The 17575-nt window shown below is 41.8% G+C and overlaps 1 protein-coding gene across 9 annotated transcripts in view; it reads left to right on the top strand.

The window, feature by feature from the left end:
• The window catches only part of TTC13 (tetratricopeptide repeat domain 13), a 98826-nt gene that overhangs the window by 57345 nt on the left and 23906 nt on the right, over positions 1–17575 (top strand). For 6 of the 9 annotated variants that reach the window (XM_010820422.4, NM_001205860.1, XM_059882518.1 and 3 more), the window contains 7 exons: positions 5058–5188; positions 5708–5840; positions 6349–6441; positions 9196–9279; positions 10102–10186; positions 13585–13694; positions 16284–16419. In XM_010820422.4, the coding sequence (XP_010818724.1) occupies positions 5058–5188; positions 5708–5840; positions 6349–6441; positions 9196–9279; positions 10102–10186; positions 13585–13694; positions 16284–16419 (772 nt within the window). The remainder of the gene's footprint in view (positions 1–5057; positions 5189–5707; positions 5841–6348; positions 6442–9195; positions 9280–10101; positions 10187–13584; positions 13695–16283; positions 16420–17575) is intronic. The other 3 variants (XM_059882519.1, XM_005226220.5, XM_005226217.5) reach the window with 1 other exon arrangement.

Below are 17575 nucleotides of genomic sequence, written 5' to 3'. Positions count from 1 at the left end.
TAAGAAAATTGACATCATATCAAGCATCTTTTCCAACCACGACACTATGAGATTAGAAATTAATTACAGGAAAAACCTGTAAAAAACACAAACACATGGAAGCTAAACAGTAGCTTCCTACTAAACAACCAAGAGATCACTGAGACATCAAAAAGGAAATAAAGAAATACCTAGAAACAAATGATGATGGAAACACCACTGCCCAAAACGTATGGGATGTGGCAAAAGCAGTTCTAAGGGGAAGTTTATAGCAATACAGTCCCACCTGATGAAAGAAAAATCTCAAATAGACTACCTGACCTTACATCTAAAACAACTAGAGAAAGAAGAAGAAATAAAACCCAAGGATAGTAGAAGTGAAGAAATCATAAAAATCAGAGCAGAAATAAATAGAAATGAAAAAAATAGCAAAGATCAATAAAACTAAGAGCTGGTTCTTTGAGAAGAAAAACAAAATTGTTAAACCTTTAGCCAGACTCATCAAGAAAAGGCGAGGACTCAAATCAATAAAATTAGAAGTGAAAGAGGAGAACTTAAAACTGACATCACAGATATACAAAGGATTAAAGGGACTACGATAGGCAACTGTATGCCAATAAAATGGACAGCCTGGGAGAAATGGACAAGTTCTTAGAAACATACAACCTTCTAAGAGTGAGCCAGGAAGAAATCAGAAAATTATAAACAGGCCAATCACAAGTAATGAAATTAAAACTGGGATTAAAAGCCTTCCAACAAACAAAATCCAGGATCACATGGCTTTACTGGCAAATTCTAGCAAACATTAAGAGAAGAGCTAACACCTATCCTTACTCTTCAAAAAAATTGCAGAAAGAGGAACATTCCCATACTCATTCTACAAGGCCGCTATCACCGTGATACCAAAACACCAGACAAAGAGGTCACACACAAAAAGAATGCTATGTGTCAGTATCACTGATGAACATAGATGCAAAAATCCTCAACAAAATACCACCAAGCCACATCCAGCGACACATTAAAATGATCATACACCGTGATCAAGTGGGATTTATCCTAGGGATGTAAATCAATGTGAGACACCACATTGAAGAATAAAAGCCATATGATTATCTCAATAGATGCAGAAAAAGCTTTCGACAAAGTTCAGTAGTCGTTTATGATAAAAAACCTCTCTAGAAAGTGGGCATAGAGGGCACCTATCTCAACATAATAAAGGCCATATATGACAAACCCAGAGCAAGCATTATTCTCAATGGTGAAAAGCTGAAAGTATTTCCTCTAAGATCAGGAACAAGACAAGGGTGTCCAGTCTTGCCTCTGTTTTTCAACATAATTTTGAAAGTCCTAGCCATGACAGTGAGAGAAAAAAAATAAAAGAAGTCCAAATTGAAAAAGAAGTAAAACTGCCACTGTTTGAGATGACATGATAGTATACACAGAAAAACCTAAAGAAGCCACCAAAAAAACTACCAGAGCCCATCAGTGAATCTAGAAAAGTGACAGGGTACAAAATTAATACACAGAAGTCTCTTGAATTTCTTGTACACTAGCAATGAGAGATCAGAAATTATGGAAACAATCCCATTTACCATTACAATGAAAAGAATAAAATACCTAGGAATAAATCTACCTATGGAGGCAAAGGATCTAGATGTAGAAAGTTATAAGATATTGATGGAAGAAATCAAAGATGATACAGAGAGATATACTATGTTCTTGGATTGGAAGAATCAGTGTTGTGAAAATAACTGTACTGCTCAAAGCAATCTCTATCACATTACCGATGCCATCTTTCACAGAACTAGGAAAAAATTTGCAATTTGTATGGAAATACAAAAGATCCCAAATAGCCAAAGCAATCTTGAGAAAGAAGAATGGAGCTGGAGGAATCAACCTTCCTGACTTCAGACTATACTATAGTAATCAAGACAGTATGGTACTGGCCCCAAAACAGAAATATAGATTCAGTGGAACAGAACTGAAGGCCCAGAGATAAACCCATGCACTATGGGCACCTTATATTTGACAAAGGAGGCAAGGATATACAATGGAGAAAAGATAGCCTCTTCAATAAAAAGATAGCCTGTTCAATAAATCGTACTGGGAAGACTGGACAGCTACATGTAAAAGAATGGAATTAGAACACTCACTAGCATCATACACAAAAGTAAACTCAAGATGGATTGAAGACCTAAATGGAAGGCCAGACGCTATAAAACTTTTAGAGGAAAGCATAAGCAGAAAAAACTCCTGGACATAAGTTGCAGCAAGATCTTTTTTGATCCACCTCCTATAGTAATAAGAATAAAAACAAAAATAAGCAAGTGGGACCTAATTAAACTTAAAAACTTTTGCACAGCAAAGAAAACCATAAACGAGTTGAAAAGACAACCCTCAGAATGGGAGAAAATATTTGCAAGTGAAGCAACTGACAAGGGATTAATCTCCAAAAGATACAGACAGCTCATGCGGCTAAATTTCAAAACAACAAACACCCCCAATAAAAAATGGGTGGAAGACCTAAATAGACATTTCTCCAAAGAAGACATACAGATGGCCAACAAATACATGTAAGGATGTTCAACATCACTTATTATTAGAGAAATGCAAATCAAAATTATAATGAGATACCACCTCACACTGGTCAGAATGGCCATCATTAAAAAAATCTACAAACAACAAATGCTAGAGAGGGCGTGCACTGCTGGTGGGAGTGTAAATTAATATAGCCACTACCGAGAACAGTATGGAGGTTCCTTAGAAAATTGAAAATAGAACTGCCATATGAACCAGCAATCGCATTATTCTGTATATACCCAGAGAAAACCATAATTTAAAAAGACATATGCGCTCTGATGTTCACTATACCACTACATGTTCATCAAGAGAGCAATGGACGAAGATGTACATATATACAATGGAATGTTGCTCAGCCATAAAAGGAATGAAATTGATTCATTTGTAGAGACTCATACAGAGTGAAGTCAGGAAGGGAAAAACAAATATCATATATTAACACATATATGTGGAATCTAGAAAAATGTAGAGATGGTCTTATTTGCAAAGCAGAAGTAGAGACACAGATGTGGAGTACGGATACCGAGGGGAAAGGAGGATGGGATGAATTGGGAAATTGGGATTGACACACACATGCTATTGATACTATGTATAAAATGGATAACTAATGAGAACCTACTGTGTACCACAAGGAACTCTACTTAATTAATGCTCCGTGGTGACCTGAATGGGAAGGAAATCCAAAAAAGAGGGGCTATATGTGTACATATAGCTGATTCATTTTGCTGTACAGTAGAAGCTAACACAACATTGTAAAACAACTAATAAATCCAATAAAATTAAAAATTAAAAAAAAAGACATGAATAGGTATAATCTTACCAAGGGGAAAACATGAATGGCAAGCATAAGGCCACATGAGATGTTTCACCCACTTAGGTAAACAAATGTTGGAAAGTTCGATAATAGTAATATTGACCAGAAGCGGGATCAAGGGGAAATTTTATATACTTGGCTATAGATTACTCCGTTCACTTTGGCCAGCAGCACTTTTCATTGTCATGTAAAATGGAACATTTGCATGTCCTACAGTCTTTCTGTCCTGCTCCTGTGCATATTCAGGACAGAACCATCTGCTTGCGCACATAACTACCTGGAGACCTCTTGAGAGCAGTATTTGTTCACCATTGGAAACAAAATCATCCCAGATGTTTATGAGCAGAAAAATGGGCACATGTGACCACACAGTGTGGTATTCTACAGCAGTATAAACAAATGACCCAAGTCAGAGTGTGGACCAATTTTGCAATATAATGTTGAGTAAGAACAGCAAGTTGGTACATTGCAGTGTCACATCATTTTTTACATAAAGCTCATAAGCAAAACTATAGAATAAAGATATACATATGTAACCTATTTTTTTTTTTAAAGATAAAGGTAAGGAAATTGTGAACAGAAAATTCACGGTAAGCAGCCTCTTGCTGGGGGGCAGGAGAATAGGATAGTAGAGTGACATACACATATAGGTGGAGCTACATAATCATGTTGGTTCTTCAGTTGAGTGATAAGGTCGTATGCTTTTGTAAGTTTCAATAATCAAGATAATAAAAACAAAATAGATTGCTGAAAGGGCTATATATGTTCTCCAGCACCTCCTTTTAGAGAAATACATGGTTCAGGAAAGCAGGGGGTATGAAAGCCAGTCACCAGGCTGGCCCCAGGCTGGTGTCTGGAAACAGAGATTTCAGAATCTCCTCCCACCCTAAGTGCCCAGAGCTAAGAGTGGCTCCTCAGTGCCTGCGCCCTGTGTGTGTGAACAGTGTGGTTCACACTGAACATCTGCTCTCCTCTGGGGACTTGGGGTACCTGCCGGGCAGGTTTGTTCACATGATCAGTGCCTGGTACAAAGTATCTCATGAGCATTTCACTCGGGGAATTGGTGCCACCTGTCTCCCCAGGGTCCTGAAAGTGTGCCTGGTTTCCTCTAGACTTCATTCCCTGTGCTCCCTCTCCATGCCTTTTCCCTCTGACAGCTGTGCTGTGTTCTCACAGCGCCCAGGAGTCCTAATGAATTACTGAACCCAGGGGGATCTTGGAGACCCCAACACAGCCTGTAACTTAAAATTGCAGGCTTTGTTAGAAAACTTTTAGCAGGTTGACAGTTAAACAATAGTAGTCATATACACACTCAAGTACTCTTGGCATAATATAACTTGGAGCCCAAGTAGGGGATGGACTTACTGTTGAGGTTGATTGGTTACTTGTCAGAAGAGCCAGTGCATGCAGGTTATGTGTTCTGGAGCAGTTTACCAAGTAATTAATTGATTGCAAACTAGTTACCAGCATTACTAACAAGCATGTGACAGTCATTGTGCACACACTGTCATAAAAAGTCCTTTTAACTTGTGTCTGGTTGGGTACTGAGCACTGAAATAAAGATGATGTGGTCAGAATTTTCTCCATTATGGTTCCACTGGAGGAAATGACTGCTTTTCAAATGAAGTTGGATAACCGCTATCTGTTGTAAAAGTCTTCATCGTGTACGTAACGTTTCTTCCAGAGATGTGTTACATCAGAATTTTGAGAGTTACAAGCCTGAGGTCCAGGAGTTGATTTGTGTGGCTGATCGTTTGGGATCCCTGATGCAATACGAAACACCTGGTTTCCTGCCAAACAAGAGAATACACAGAGGTATTTTAAAACGATCTGAAAATGGAGCAAGGATTGTTAAACTGTGTTGTACTTTTGCAAAGAATCATTTGTTGTGCTTACTCAAAATCTCCATGTGATAAGACCAGAAATGAGTAGATTCATTCATACTGAGTTCTGAGAGAAGAATGCTTCTGGCTTTGGCTCTTACGCTGTTGCTTTGGGGTAGGTGTAGAATGTAGGTCATCAGTTATTGCTTTAAGTCAGACAGCTCATCCACCAGAGCCATCCCCTTCCTATAGGGTGAGGAGGGATTTGAACCTCAGTTCCTTCAGGATTGAGAGGAGACAAGGCTGCAGTTGTCTCCAGTTTCCTCTAATAGAGCTGAGTTTTAGTCAGGCTGTCATGATGGTAATGCATCTCTGGTCTTGTTGAATTTCCAATACTTGTGATTCTCTTTCAATATAATGATTCCTAAATTGTTTATTGAGTTGTTGGTGAAGATCATTCCCTCTAAAGGGTACTTACAAACTCTGTTTCCCCCATATTTCCTTCTTTTAGCCATGGGTTTGGCAGCATTAGAAGTCATGCAAGCTGTACAGCGTACCTGGACGAATTCAAAGGTTCGAATGAATGGGAAAACACGGCTGATGCAGTGGAGAGACATGTTTGACATCGCAGTAAAATGGAGACGGTAACTGGCATTTAAATGAAAATAAACCAGAAGTCGAATCAATGTAATATAATGTTAAGTCTCCTCTAGTTAGCAGATTCTGAATCCGTTTTATTAACTAATGCGTGTGCATGTGCATTCAGTCACGTCTGACTCTTTGTGACCCCCACGGACTGTAGCCTGCTAGATTCCTCTGTCCATGGGATTTTCCGGGCAAGAATACTAGAGTGGGTTGCCATTTCCTTCTCCTTTATTAACTAATAATAGATCTTATAAGTTATGTTTCCTGCTCTTATTCATTTTCATGAGAAAAACACTGCTCTGCTGGTAAACCTGCACTGACTTCTTACTTGGTCCAGTTGGAATATCTTTGGAATTTGCAGGTTTGTGTTTCATGTTTTTAGATGTAATGGACCGAGAAGTTGTTTTCTCCGCGCTTTCACAAAGACTTGTACGTGTTTTATTTTAATGCTTTTGAACATTTCTAGGTTTTATAAGGTCTTCATTTTTAATAAGCCCTGTTTTATAGGATTGCTGACCCAGACCAACCAGTGCTGTGGTTGGATCAAATGCCAGCACAAAGTCTCAGCAGAGGTTTTAACAATCACATCAATTTAATCAGGTATGAACATTCTGTTTATCTTTCCTGTTTTCGTAGCAGTTTTTTTTCTATTAGTTTTGGCGGCTGGGTCTTTGCTGCTACGTGCAGACTGTCTCGAGTTGTGCTGCGTGGGCTTCTCGTTGTAGTGAGAAGCGGCTTCTCGTTGCAGAGCACAGGCTCTAGGTGAGCGGACTTCAGTCGTCGCCGCGGCGTGAGGGCTCAGTAGCTGTGGCTCTTGGACTTAGTTGCCCTGAGGCGTGTGGGATCTTCCCAGACCAGAGGTCAAACCCCGTCCCCGCATCGGCAGGCTGATTCTTAACAACTGGACCACCAGGGAAGTCCAAGGAGATTATCTTAAATGATCAATTTACAGAGACTGCAAGCAACCCGTTTCTCCTTTCTTGGTGACTTTTGGACACAAATTAGCCCTGTACCTGCAGGGCCCTGCCTGCGTTCTTTTGAGCTGGCCTGGTTGCAAAAAGAAATGTTGTACCCTTTTCCAATCTCTTTGATGCAGAGCTCAGTTGAAGGGTAGAACGCCAGATTTTTGCCTAGACGTCCATCTTTGAATGGTCCTAAATTATCATAGAAAGTACTTAGATGAATGACATTACGTTACCATTATGTTATATACTTATAATATTGTGGCTCAAAGAATTCTTGTAGTGAGGGAAAGGCTTCCCCCTTGAGCCACCCTGCAACACAAAGGGTTTGGGTTAAAGACACTGGGCGCTAAGCTGCCTTCCTGGGAGGTTGAGCAGGTTAACTGGAGAGCTTTTGTTTTGTCCAGAGGCTTCTGAAAAGTCAGGGGTATGGGTGAAGTGCTCACCCTGTTATTCCACCCTCTTAATAAATGATGAGCAAATATTAAAGAGCAACAGCTCCAAGCGGACCCACTGGATTTAATTTTAGCTAAATTTTACAAATATGGTAGTTTTGTCACATTTAAAATGCTTCTAATTCCAGAAGCCTGAATCAAGAAAATATTCTACTATACAACTTCAACATTTGAGTTTAATGGAAATGTTATTAGGATATTTATTGTTTTAATTTCTAGAAAATACATTTCCTTTCCCCTGTGACTTGTATATTCATGTTTCTTACAGAATAATCTGTGACATTTACAGGTAGACTCAACTAGCTTTAACTGAAGGCCACTCTCCACGTGCTGAGCTGCATGGTGGTGAAGTACAGCTCCTGACTTCAGAAGACTCCTAGCTTAGTGAGGGAGGCAGACCAGTGAGCTGCCATGTAATGCTGCTCTTGTGTACAGGATGCCAGGCGTCCCAGTCCAGCCTCAGGTGATGCTGTTTGGATAGATGGAAAACAGAGGTGGATGAGGCATAAACAACTGCCCTCCCCCTCAACCCCGACACCAGTGAGTTAGGCATGGTCAGGGAAGTACAACTGTGATTAGTTTATGGTTAAGGGACTGTCAGAAATCAACCCTAAAAAGATAGGCAGTAGCCAAAACATAAATAGCTTTTTTTCCTCAACAAATAACTAACATACCCATGCTAAGTCATTTTCTGTCTGGAAATGATAGCCATTCAGAGCTCAGAAGCAGAGATGTGACCTGAACAGATTTGTACATCTGGATGATCACTTCGGCCACAGATGGCAAAGGCAGCGACTTCCCTTGGAGGGATAGGGAGTGGTTAGAAAGTTGTGTAACGTTCGGGTGCACTGATGCAGAGGTCTGGAAAGCTCTGTTAAAGTGAGCCAAAGGGGACGAGTGGACACGAGAAGGCAGGGTCGGAGCACTGGTGGTGGGTTAGAAGTGGGGGTGAGTGTGCAGCTGCGGGGATGTGGTTGCCCCAGGAGGCCAGGAAGCCCCAGGGCAAAAAGCAGGTGAACACGTTTGGGAGCTGGAGTGAATTCCTTAACTCATGTTTGACACGCCAGTGGGGAGCCCAGGGAGCTGTTTCAGGGAGTAGTTGACTCTGTGTGCTCTTGGACACATGTGTCAGCGTGTTGGCTATACATGGGGTTCTGGGAGGGTTTGTTGCTGTTGTTTTTAAAATAATTTATTTATTTATTTTTGGGGCTGCACTGGGTCTTCATTGCTACAGGCTGGCTTTCTCTAGTTGCAGCGAGTGAGAGCTACTCTTGTTGCAATGCACGGAGTTTCATTGCAGTGACTTCTCTCGTTGTGGAGCACAGGCTCAGTAGTTGTGGCACACAGGCTTAGTCGGTCCGCAGCATGTGGAATCTTCCCAGACCGGGAATCAAACTTGTGTCCCCGTCATTGGCAGGTGGATTCTTATCCACTGTACCACCAGGGGAGTCTTGGGATAGTTTTGAAAATGGAGGTTGGGGTAGAAAATGGGAGGAAAATACTATTTAGAGTGGTGGAGGGGATGAAGACAGCGAGTAAATTACACAGTCAGAAGGAGTATTAGCAGCTAACGCTGTCAGGAACACAGAACGGGAGGGGGTATGTTGCTGGGAAAGGGAAGGGATTCTTAACGATAAAGTGGCAAATAAGTCTGGGCCTCATTTCAGCACTTGAGAACTTTTCTCCCTGCTTTGGCATCTCTGGACTGAGTTTGGTACCTTTCCTCCAGAGTGCTCTCCGTTGCTGACCATCAGTTTTGCTAAGACAGGCATTTGTATCTCCCGTTCTCTGACTGCAAACAAACCAATGCCCCAAACCTCTTGGCTGCATTATTCTCACAGCTCTCTTACTGTCCTTTTGAATTAATGTTGAAATTAGATACTATGGAACATATCTCACTGTGAAAACATTCTCAACATATATTTTTTTCTTAACAGGGGTCAGGTGATCAACATGAGATACCTGGAATATTTTGAGAAAATTCTTCATTTTATTAAAGATAGAATTCTAGTTTATCATGGGTAATCTTTCAATTTTCTTTTTCATGGTAATGGATAGATTTTATATATTTTTCATTAGTTATATTTATGAAACTTGAAAACCACGCCTGTTGACAGACTGAACAGAATATATCACATTTTTACATAGTGTTTGGAATCATAAAGCCTTTCAAATCATTTATCAACCTTTTTAAAATAGCTTTACAAACTCCATGGACCTCAACTGAGTGTTTTTAATCTTACAGCCCTGTGGCTTTTCTAGCCTCTCTCCTGTCTTTAAATTCAGTGAAAGCAGGATATTTCTTTAAATTTCTTAATTAGGGATTAAATGATGGATTTCAGCCTTAATACTCATTCTCCCTCAACTGAGAGGCTGTGCCGTGTAGATAGGACAGTGGTCAAAAGCCCGGGGAAAAAGAATTCTGAAGGTTAGTTGTCACCAAGTAAATATAAAATTGGTATAAAAGCCTAGTAGTATACTTCCATTTGAGCAACTTTAGGAATAAAAAACATATACTTCTAATTTCATAGTTGAAATAGGAGAATCAAAAGTTTTCTGACCAAGCCCAGACCCATGCATGTCCACATAGACACTGGCTGTCCATCCGTTCTGGTTTTCCCTATTTCATATCTGGACAGACTGCTGTTTCCCTCATTCTCATCTGTAGCCCAATACTTATTAGATTGAACTATTCCCTTATTTTGATACTTTGGTTGTGGCCCATCATTTTGAATATTGAGCCACTTGTAATTAAGGATTTATCTAAATTAAAGGTAATAGTGTAACTAATTACTGATTTCTGTGTTAATTTTAGTTGCTTTCTCTCTGTTTCCCCTTTAAAGAGCTAATAATCCTAAAGGACTGTTGGAAGTTAGAGAAGCTCTGGAAAAGGTCCACAAAGTGGAAGACCTCCTTCCAATTATGAAGGTAAATTTATCATCAAAATCACAGCAATTGTTTTTAGGGGAAAAAATTAGTACTCTTTGAAAGAAGAACTTATTATCATTAGATGCATATTTGTTAATGTTATTAGTATTTTAAGTTTTATAAAGTGTGCCACTTAAAAACACTGATAAAAACACATTCTGAATAATAACCAAAATTAAAGCAGACCTTAGAAGGTAAGAAAATGCAATAAAGAAAGCAAAGTCAGTTCAACTAAAGGTTTACAGAAAGAGAAGGGGGAACATTAAGATCAGGAGGGAATGTGTATAATGGGTGATATGTCGTGAGTGATTGATTCCCTCCCTGAGAGAACAAGCATCTCAGATCGGTGTTTTAAAGCCCAGCTGTGCTCTGTTCACTGGAAACACCTGTGACAAGATGATAGTCAAAGCGTTCAAGGCTGAAAGGTAGGCCAAGCAAATGCTCCTGGAGAAAAGCAGGTGTGGCAACGTCAGTATCAGAAGGATTTGAATTCAAGATAAAGGGCCCATCAGGGGGAAATAATTATATTGTTTTAAAAGTATAATCCATTAAGAAATTAGAACTTTATGAACCTTTTCTCCAAACTACCCAAAATGTGCCCACAACAGGTACATTTGATTTTTTTCAATTAACAGTTTGACCTATAACATAAAACTTGAATAAATATTCTCCTTGTAGCTATAGTAGATAAGACTGATGTACATCAAGTAAATGATAAGACATTTCTGTGTATGACAAAGCTCACACATTTCTAAAGCATAACCAGGAGGCATCTTGTCATGGGCAAAGCCACGAGCTGGCCCCGCGCCCCAGGCCCGTCTGCTCACTGGGCTGGGCCGTCGCTCCTGGCTCTCCTCCAGGCTCTGTGTGCTTATGAGCCTTGTTTCTGGCCAACCTGGTTATTTTGAGGGTCTCGTGAACTGAGGTGTGGTTCTCAGTCTTCTCAAACCTGTCTTAACTCAGCAAACATGTTCAGATGGCTCTTTTACTACACTAAAATCAAATCCATAAGAATGCACATACTCAAAAAACCCCTTAGAAGGTCACCATAGTGCTCTAAAGGAGCTCTAAAAGCTAAGTCATTTATAGGCAAGAAACAGTAGGTCAGCATTCAGGCATATCTTCATGAGAAGCCACAAAGAAGTAGCCGGTTGCTTGCACACGTGTGTAAAGTCTTGGTGAATGTGACGGCTCCAGAGGCAGCCCTGCAGCGATCTGTCATTTGGTGACTCAAGTATCATGAGCTATGACTTTGGTGATATGGTTTTCCATAATGGTAAACCACACTTAATAGTTCTGTACAATGTACAGATATACTCTTTCCTCAGTTTATATGCTGTTTGCATTTCTAGAAAAGTCAGTGGGTATTTCAACTGTAACAGATATTTAGCGTGTGAGGGTAAAATGGAGTCTGATTCCAGGCCTAGGTAATTATTACATTACAAACAGCTTCTTCATCCATGTGCAGATCCAGCGGGAGTCATGCCCGTGTGACTGTCCCTCGCACCTCATCCTTGTAGCCACACGCTCCCCTGAATTCCCCAAATGTCCTCCAGGGGGCAGAATGGCCCCACCAAGGACTGCTGGATGCACCAGACAGAAGGAAACTGGAGCCTGACTCAGATTTTAGTCTTCAGTTTTCCAGTGGGTGTTTTCGGCATTTAAATTTACTATATTAGGCAGAATAGGGAAGCAGCTGAGGGATATTGTAACACATATATATGAAAGTGAAAAGTGAGAGTGTTAGTCACTCAGTCATGTCGCACTCTTTGTGACCCCATGGACTGTAGCCTACCAGGCTCCTCTGTCCATGGAATTCTCCAGGCAAGAATATTGGGGTGGGTTGCCATTCCCTTCACCAGGGGATCTTCCCAACCCAGGGATTGAACCCGGGTCTGCTGCATTGCAGGCAAATTCCTTACTGTCTGAGCCACCAGGGAAGCCCATAGTATGTGTGTATGTCTGTGTGTGTATTAAGAAAAGCATAATGCACAAAAGGCTGCAGTTGCGTGGAGAGCTGCTAAGGGGCCCAGCATCACCCTGCCACCCACCCAGTGTCTGACTTCGAATGCAAAGTCATTGCCTGTTTGGCTATATCTGGGAATGGCCATCTCACTGTGGCCTTGCACACCGTGCCTCCACGCAGGCTGGGTGTGTACTGGTGTTTCTAAAGGCACACATAGAAGTAAATAAAAATATGCCTTTGCGTTTAAAGTGCTCGTTGAATGTGATGCCCTGACAGGTTCTTCTACACGATGTCCTTCTGCCAGGTTCAGAGGTACCTCAGTTCCCCTCTGGGCAGCTGGCTAGTGAATTAAGGGACTGGGTGTCATGAGGGCCTGGGCCCCTGTTTCCATGTGCAGCTCAGGCAGGACCTCACCTTGCCGCATCTCACCAACTGGGTTTCCTCACCTGTGAGATCGAGGTCGTGGCCTATCTTATAGGCATGCAGGGAGCATTAAAGAGAATTGACGCATACCCTTAAGTGTTAGCACATTCTGCCCCTAAAAGTCCTTGTCCTCATACAAAGACATCTCTTGTCTCAGCCCCTGCTGCCAGCCTTCCTGCCCACATCCACACATGTTCACCCTTTCCTGGACCTTAGTGAATGCCCACTGGTTGCTGTTTTTAGACAACCTTTTCCTCCAGTGTGTTTTGTGAAGCACAACCTCTTTCTATTTTACCGTCGATTCTCTTATTCAAGTCTGCCAATCCTAAACAATATTGGCTACACTCAATAACCGAATTTGGGGAGAATGTTTCTGGAGCAATGACAACACCTATTTATTGGCTTTTCAGTTTGTCAGAAGTGTTTTAAACAGAAAGCTGTGTTCATACTCATCACCCTTAAGAGCCATTCTTACCTCTAACTCCTTTAGAATACTCTGCTTTGTTACTGTATGGTCTGCACAGTTGGGGTATGTGCGTGTGTGTGTATAAAATTCTCAGTTGACAAAATTCTGAGTACTTTTCAGACAGATAAGAGTCTACTTTGAAGAAGCACTAGCAAAAATGCATAGTGCTATTTTGAGTTGTAGGATTGAATACAGCTATCCTGCTAAGTGTCAAAGTTCCTGCCAATTAAGATGAACAGGAGAAAAGACCCAAGTGGAGCTCTTCGGAGTGAGAGTTGCCACTGAAGAAAGGCTGTGTGCGTTTTGCGCTGAGGTTCTCTTCTGGCCTCTGGCAGGGGCCATGGGGAGTGTGACTTGGGCTGAGAGAGTGGATGGGGGCCTAGGGACAGGCACAGGCGTCCTGGACACTAACCGCCAGGGCAGAGGACACCATGTCTTGCGTTCTCTGAGCCTTCTAGAAACATCAAAGTCAGAGTTGGCGCCGCAGATTGGGAATTTACAATGAATCTCACTAGTAATGTGAATTTTCTTTTTCCTTGAAAGCAGTTTAATACTAAAACAAAGGATGGGTTCACTGTGAACACCAAAGTTCCCAGCCTCAAAGACCAAGGGAAGGAATATGATGGCTTCACGATTACGATTACGGGAGACAAGTACGTGCGCTTCCTCAGTGTGGGTGTGCAGAGGGGGGCAGGTGTCAGGAAGTGTGCAGACACCTGGTATTGCCAGAGGAGGGTGGACATTCCGGGCTTTTGCTGTCTCCTGAAATGGAGATTATCAAGGTCCAGTGTACCACTAGAACCAGCTTTTTTGAAGCTTGTTGTGAGGAAGACTTTTACCAATTAAGTGAAAAAAAGATGAGAGATTGACAGATTGAAGGCTGTTATTGGAATTTTAAATATAGTTTTAATTCATTGTGGGAGTACAAGTACGTCTCATTGAAAATTTAGAATATAGATAAGCAAAGATAAAAAATTTTAAATCATTGTTTCCTTAAAAACTGAGATTATACTGTACATATTGTTTTATAACCTGTTTCTTTTCTACTCTTGCTCTGAACATTTTCCCATACCTTATTCTTAAAAGCATTTCTAAAAATTGCCTAGTATTCTATTTTTGGAATATTATAGAGTTACTCCTACTAGTTTTTACTTGTCATTGATCATTTAGGATGTTTTCCACTTTTTCAGCTTATATAATAGCACCAAATGAAAATTTGTGGTCATAATCATTTTATGTCCATCTGAAATCCAAACTTCACCTCGGAGCCTCCACATCCTTGAGCTTTGGTGGCATGATCTTGACCCTCCCCAGTTACTGTCCTCCCCACAACACGCATTCCTCAGTTGCTGCCCTGAGCTCCACCACATCTGCATCAAGGGTGTCTGGCAGCTCAGCGTTGGGCCCCACATCCTCTTAGCCCCTCTGCCTCCTGGTCTCTTGCTTCCATGTCAGAACTCACACCAGCCTTCCGGAAGAAACACCATTTAGCAAAGATTCTGTGACTTTTCCTTTGAGGTCTCCATCTCTACCCCAAGCCACTTATCCAAGTACCTTCCCAATAAAGATGGTTCTCCTCGCATAAAAGGAATTCCAGGGTTTTCTATTGATGTAAAATTATTGTCTCCTTCCTCTTCACCCACCCATGATTCAGTTCCCAGCAGAAATGAACTACTAAGTAAGAGTACATAAATCCTTCCCCCAAACACAGCATCTTCCTCAGCTGTCTCTTTTCATCCCATTTGTTGTCAGCCTTGCTTGGGGCCTCTGACCCCCACGAGGACTCATGACTCGTATCTCTATCTCCGGTCTCCTGGGGCCTGACCAGTGCTTCAGTGGGCTCCACCCCACTGGGTGTTCCCCTGAATCCAAAAATCCCTCCCTAGTCTGTACCCTGCCACTGCCTGCTGACTCCAAAATCATGTCCCCTGCCAGACAGGCAAGGCCTTTTGTAACAATGGCCTCAAACAGTGCTTCCTGCTTTACCTGAAGCACTTTGCTGCCAGAATCAGGCCTGCCGCTTCAGCTGGATGACTTGTTCCCCGAGGTCACCTCCTACCTCTTGGGTCTGTTTCACTCACAGCCTCATCTTGAAGACCCAACAAAGTTCTGGCCCCTTCTCCCACAAAGCATTTTCTGTTTTCTTCCACATCTTCCAAATTAGATCAACTTTCTCCTCTGAACCTCTGATCAACTGTTACCGCCCTACGCATGGACTCATAATAATCTGTGACCTTGTTTCTCCCTCCTTTCCTTGATAAAGACAGCTGCTTTGCCTTGTTGTTCTTCATAGGATCTAAGGACTATTTTCAGCATTTTGATACTGGTGTTATACAGTAAATACCTGTTGCATGGAACTTTTATCCTGCCCCGGGCCTCACATGGAGCTGCACATGCAGCAGAGTTTTAAAAAATGAAACTGTGGAGGCCCAGAACTTGTTTTCTGTGCACAGCCCCAGCTCCTGCTCTTCTGATGTAAAAGACTGATTGTCTGATAAAACTGAAACACATTGAAATATGTTGTACTCTGTGAAGTTATTTCCTCCTCTGTTGGCTTAAGCTCATAAAAGACATATATATGAATCTAGAGCCTATTATACAGATTGAAGTTAAGTCAAAAGGAGAAAAACAGCTACTGTGTTTTAACACATATATATATGGAATCTAAAAAGATAGCACTGATAAACCTATTCTCAGGGCAGGAATAGGGACACAGACATAGGGAAAGGACTTGTAGACACAGCAGGGGGAGGAAGGGGTGGGACGAACTGAGAGAGCAGCACTGACATATGTACATTACCGTGTGTAAAACAGACAGCTAGGGAGAAGCTGCCGCACAGCACAGGGAGCTCAGCTCAGTGCTCTCTGGTGACCTAGAGGAGTGGGATGGGGGTGGGAGGGAGGGAGGTTCAGGATGTATGTATACTTACGGCTGACTCATGTTGTTGTATGGCAGAAGCCAGCACAACATGGTAAAGCTATTATCCTCCAATTAAAAATTAAAATTAAAAAACAAGTTTTTTTTAAAAAGTACGTACGGTTAAACTGAGCAAAATCTATTTGTGACAAAACCGCCTGCTACGAGACACGCCTTGGCAGTCTGCTCAGAAACGCGTGGACGCTCCTCGCATGTCCTGCCACATCAGCGAGTGCCGCCTGCTGCTGCCCCACACCCCTGTCCCCGTGTTTAGCTCTGTGAATTGTATAATACATGCCTCTGACATACATTCTTGTATTTCTAGGGTTGGCAATATACTATTTTCTGTGGAAACTCAAACCACAGAAGAGAGAACACAATTATATCATGCCGAAATAGATGCACTTTATAAAGATCTAACAGCAAAAGGAAAAGTACTGATTCTCTCATCAGAATTTGGGGTAGGTTTCTGTTTGTCTTCATTTTATCCATGCTGCTATGATTCTTTTGTCCTCTTTCACTGAGATCGTACATTTATGCTTGAAATCAGCCTTAAATAACCAGGAAATACTTCTTTTAATATTCGTATAGAGACAGTTCCGTATTTAATAACTACAGAAACTGAGAGAGGGGAATGTATGTAGTTACTGTGTTATGCTATGCTATGCTAAGTCACTTCAGTCGTGTCCGACTCTGTGTGACCCCATAGACGACAGCCCACCAGGCTCCCCCGTCCCTGGGATTCTCCAGGCAAGAACACTGGAGTGGGTTGCCATTTCCTTCTCCAATGCATGAAAGTGAAAAGTGAAAGGGAAGTCGCTCAGTCGTGTCTGACTCCCAGCGACCCCATGGACTGGAGCCTACTAGGCTCCTCCATCCATGGGATTTTCCAGGCAAGAGTACTGGAGTGGGGTGCCATTGCCTTCTCTGAGTTACTGTGTTATATTATCATAAATTGGAGCTTTGTCAGTATTTAAGTGTATAGGTTGTCCATGATGGACGTGACTGTTTCCTGGACTGCAGGCTCCTCCACCATTGCTTTCTGATTCAACGGGGAGCTACATCCTGCTCCCCAGGAGCTACAATGTCACCTGCATGATTGTAGCTGTTACTGTGTGGAGAGTATAGGGGGTGCTCCATCCACGTTCTGGAATGGATACCCATGGCTTTTGGAAAGTTCCTTTATATAATTGGAGGAGGGCATGGCAACCCACTCCGGTTTTCTTGCCTGGAGAATCCCATGGACAGAGGAGCCTGGCGGGCTACAGTTCATGGGGTCACAAAGAGTCAGACCCAACTGAAGAGATTTAGCATGCACACACATATATAATTAAGTGTATCGATCACCTAAATCTCAGTGGCGGGGGTAGGGGGAGGGGTGATGCTAATCAGAATCTTGGAGTAGAGAGGCCTGTAGTCTGAGAAAGTGTATTCAATATTAATAAGCACTTTGTTTTATTTTAATCCTAATGTTTTTTTTTGACTTGGCAAAATCCTAATTTTGACTTTGCAAATAATGTTATAGACCAAAACAGATATCTACGTTTATCAGAAAAAGTTTGCTGTTTTGAAGGCAGCTGGGAGCATACTGCTTAAAACTAAATTGTACATATACCC

The sequence above is a fragment of the Bos taurus genome, chromosome 28, assembly GCF_002263795.3.
Source record: "Bos taurus isolate L1 Dominette 01449 registration number 42190680 breed Hereford chromosome 28, ARS-UCD2.0, whole genome shotgun sequence".
In the NCBI taxonomy this organism is placed as follows: domain Eukaryota; kingdom Metazoa; phylum Chordata; class Mammalia; order Artiodactyla; family Bovidae; genus Bos; species Bos taurus.
This window is presented reverse-complemented; position numbering and strand designations above follow the sequence as displayed.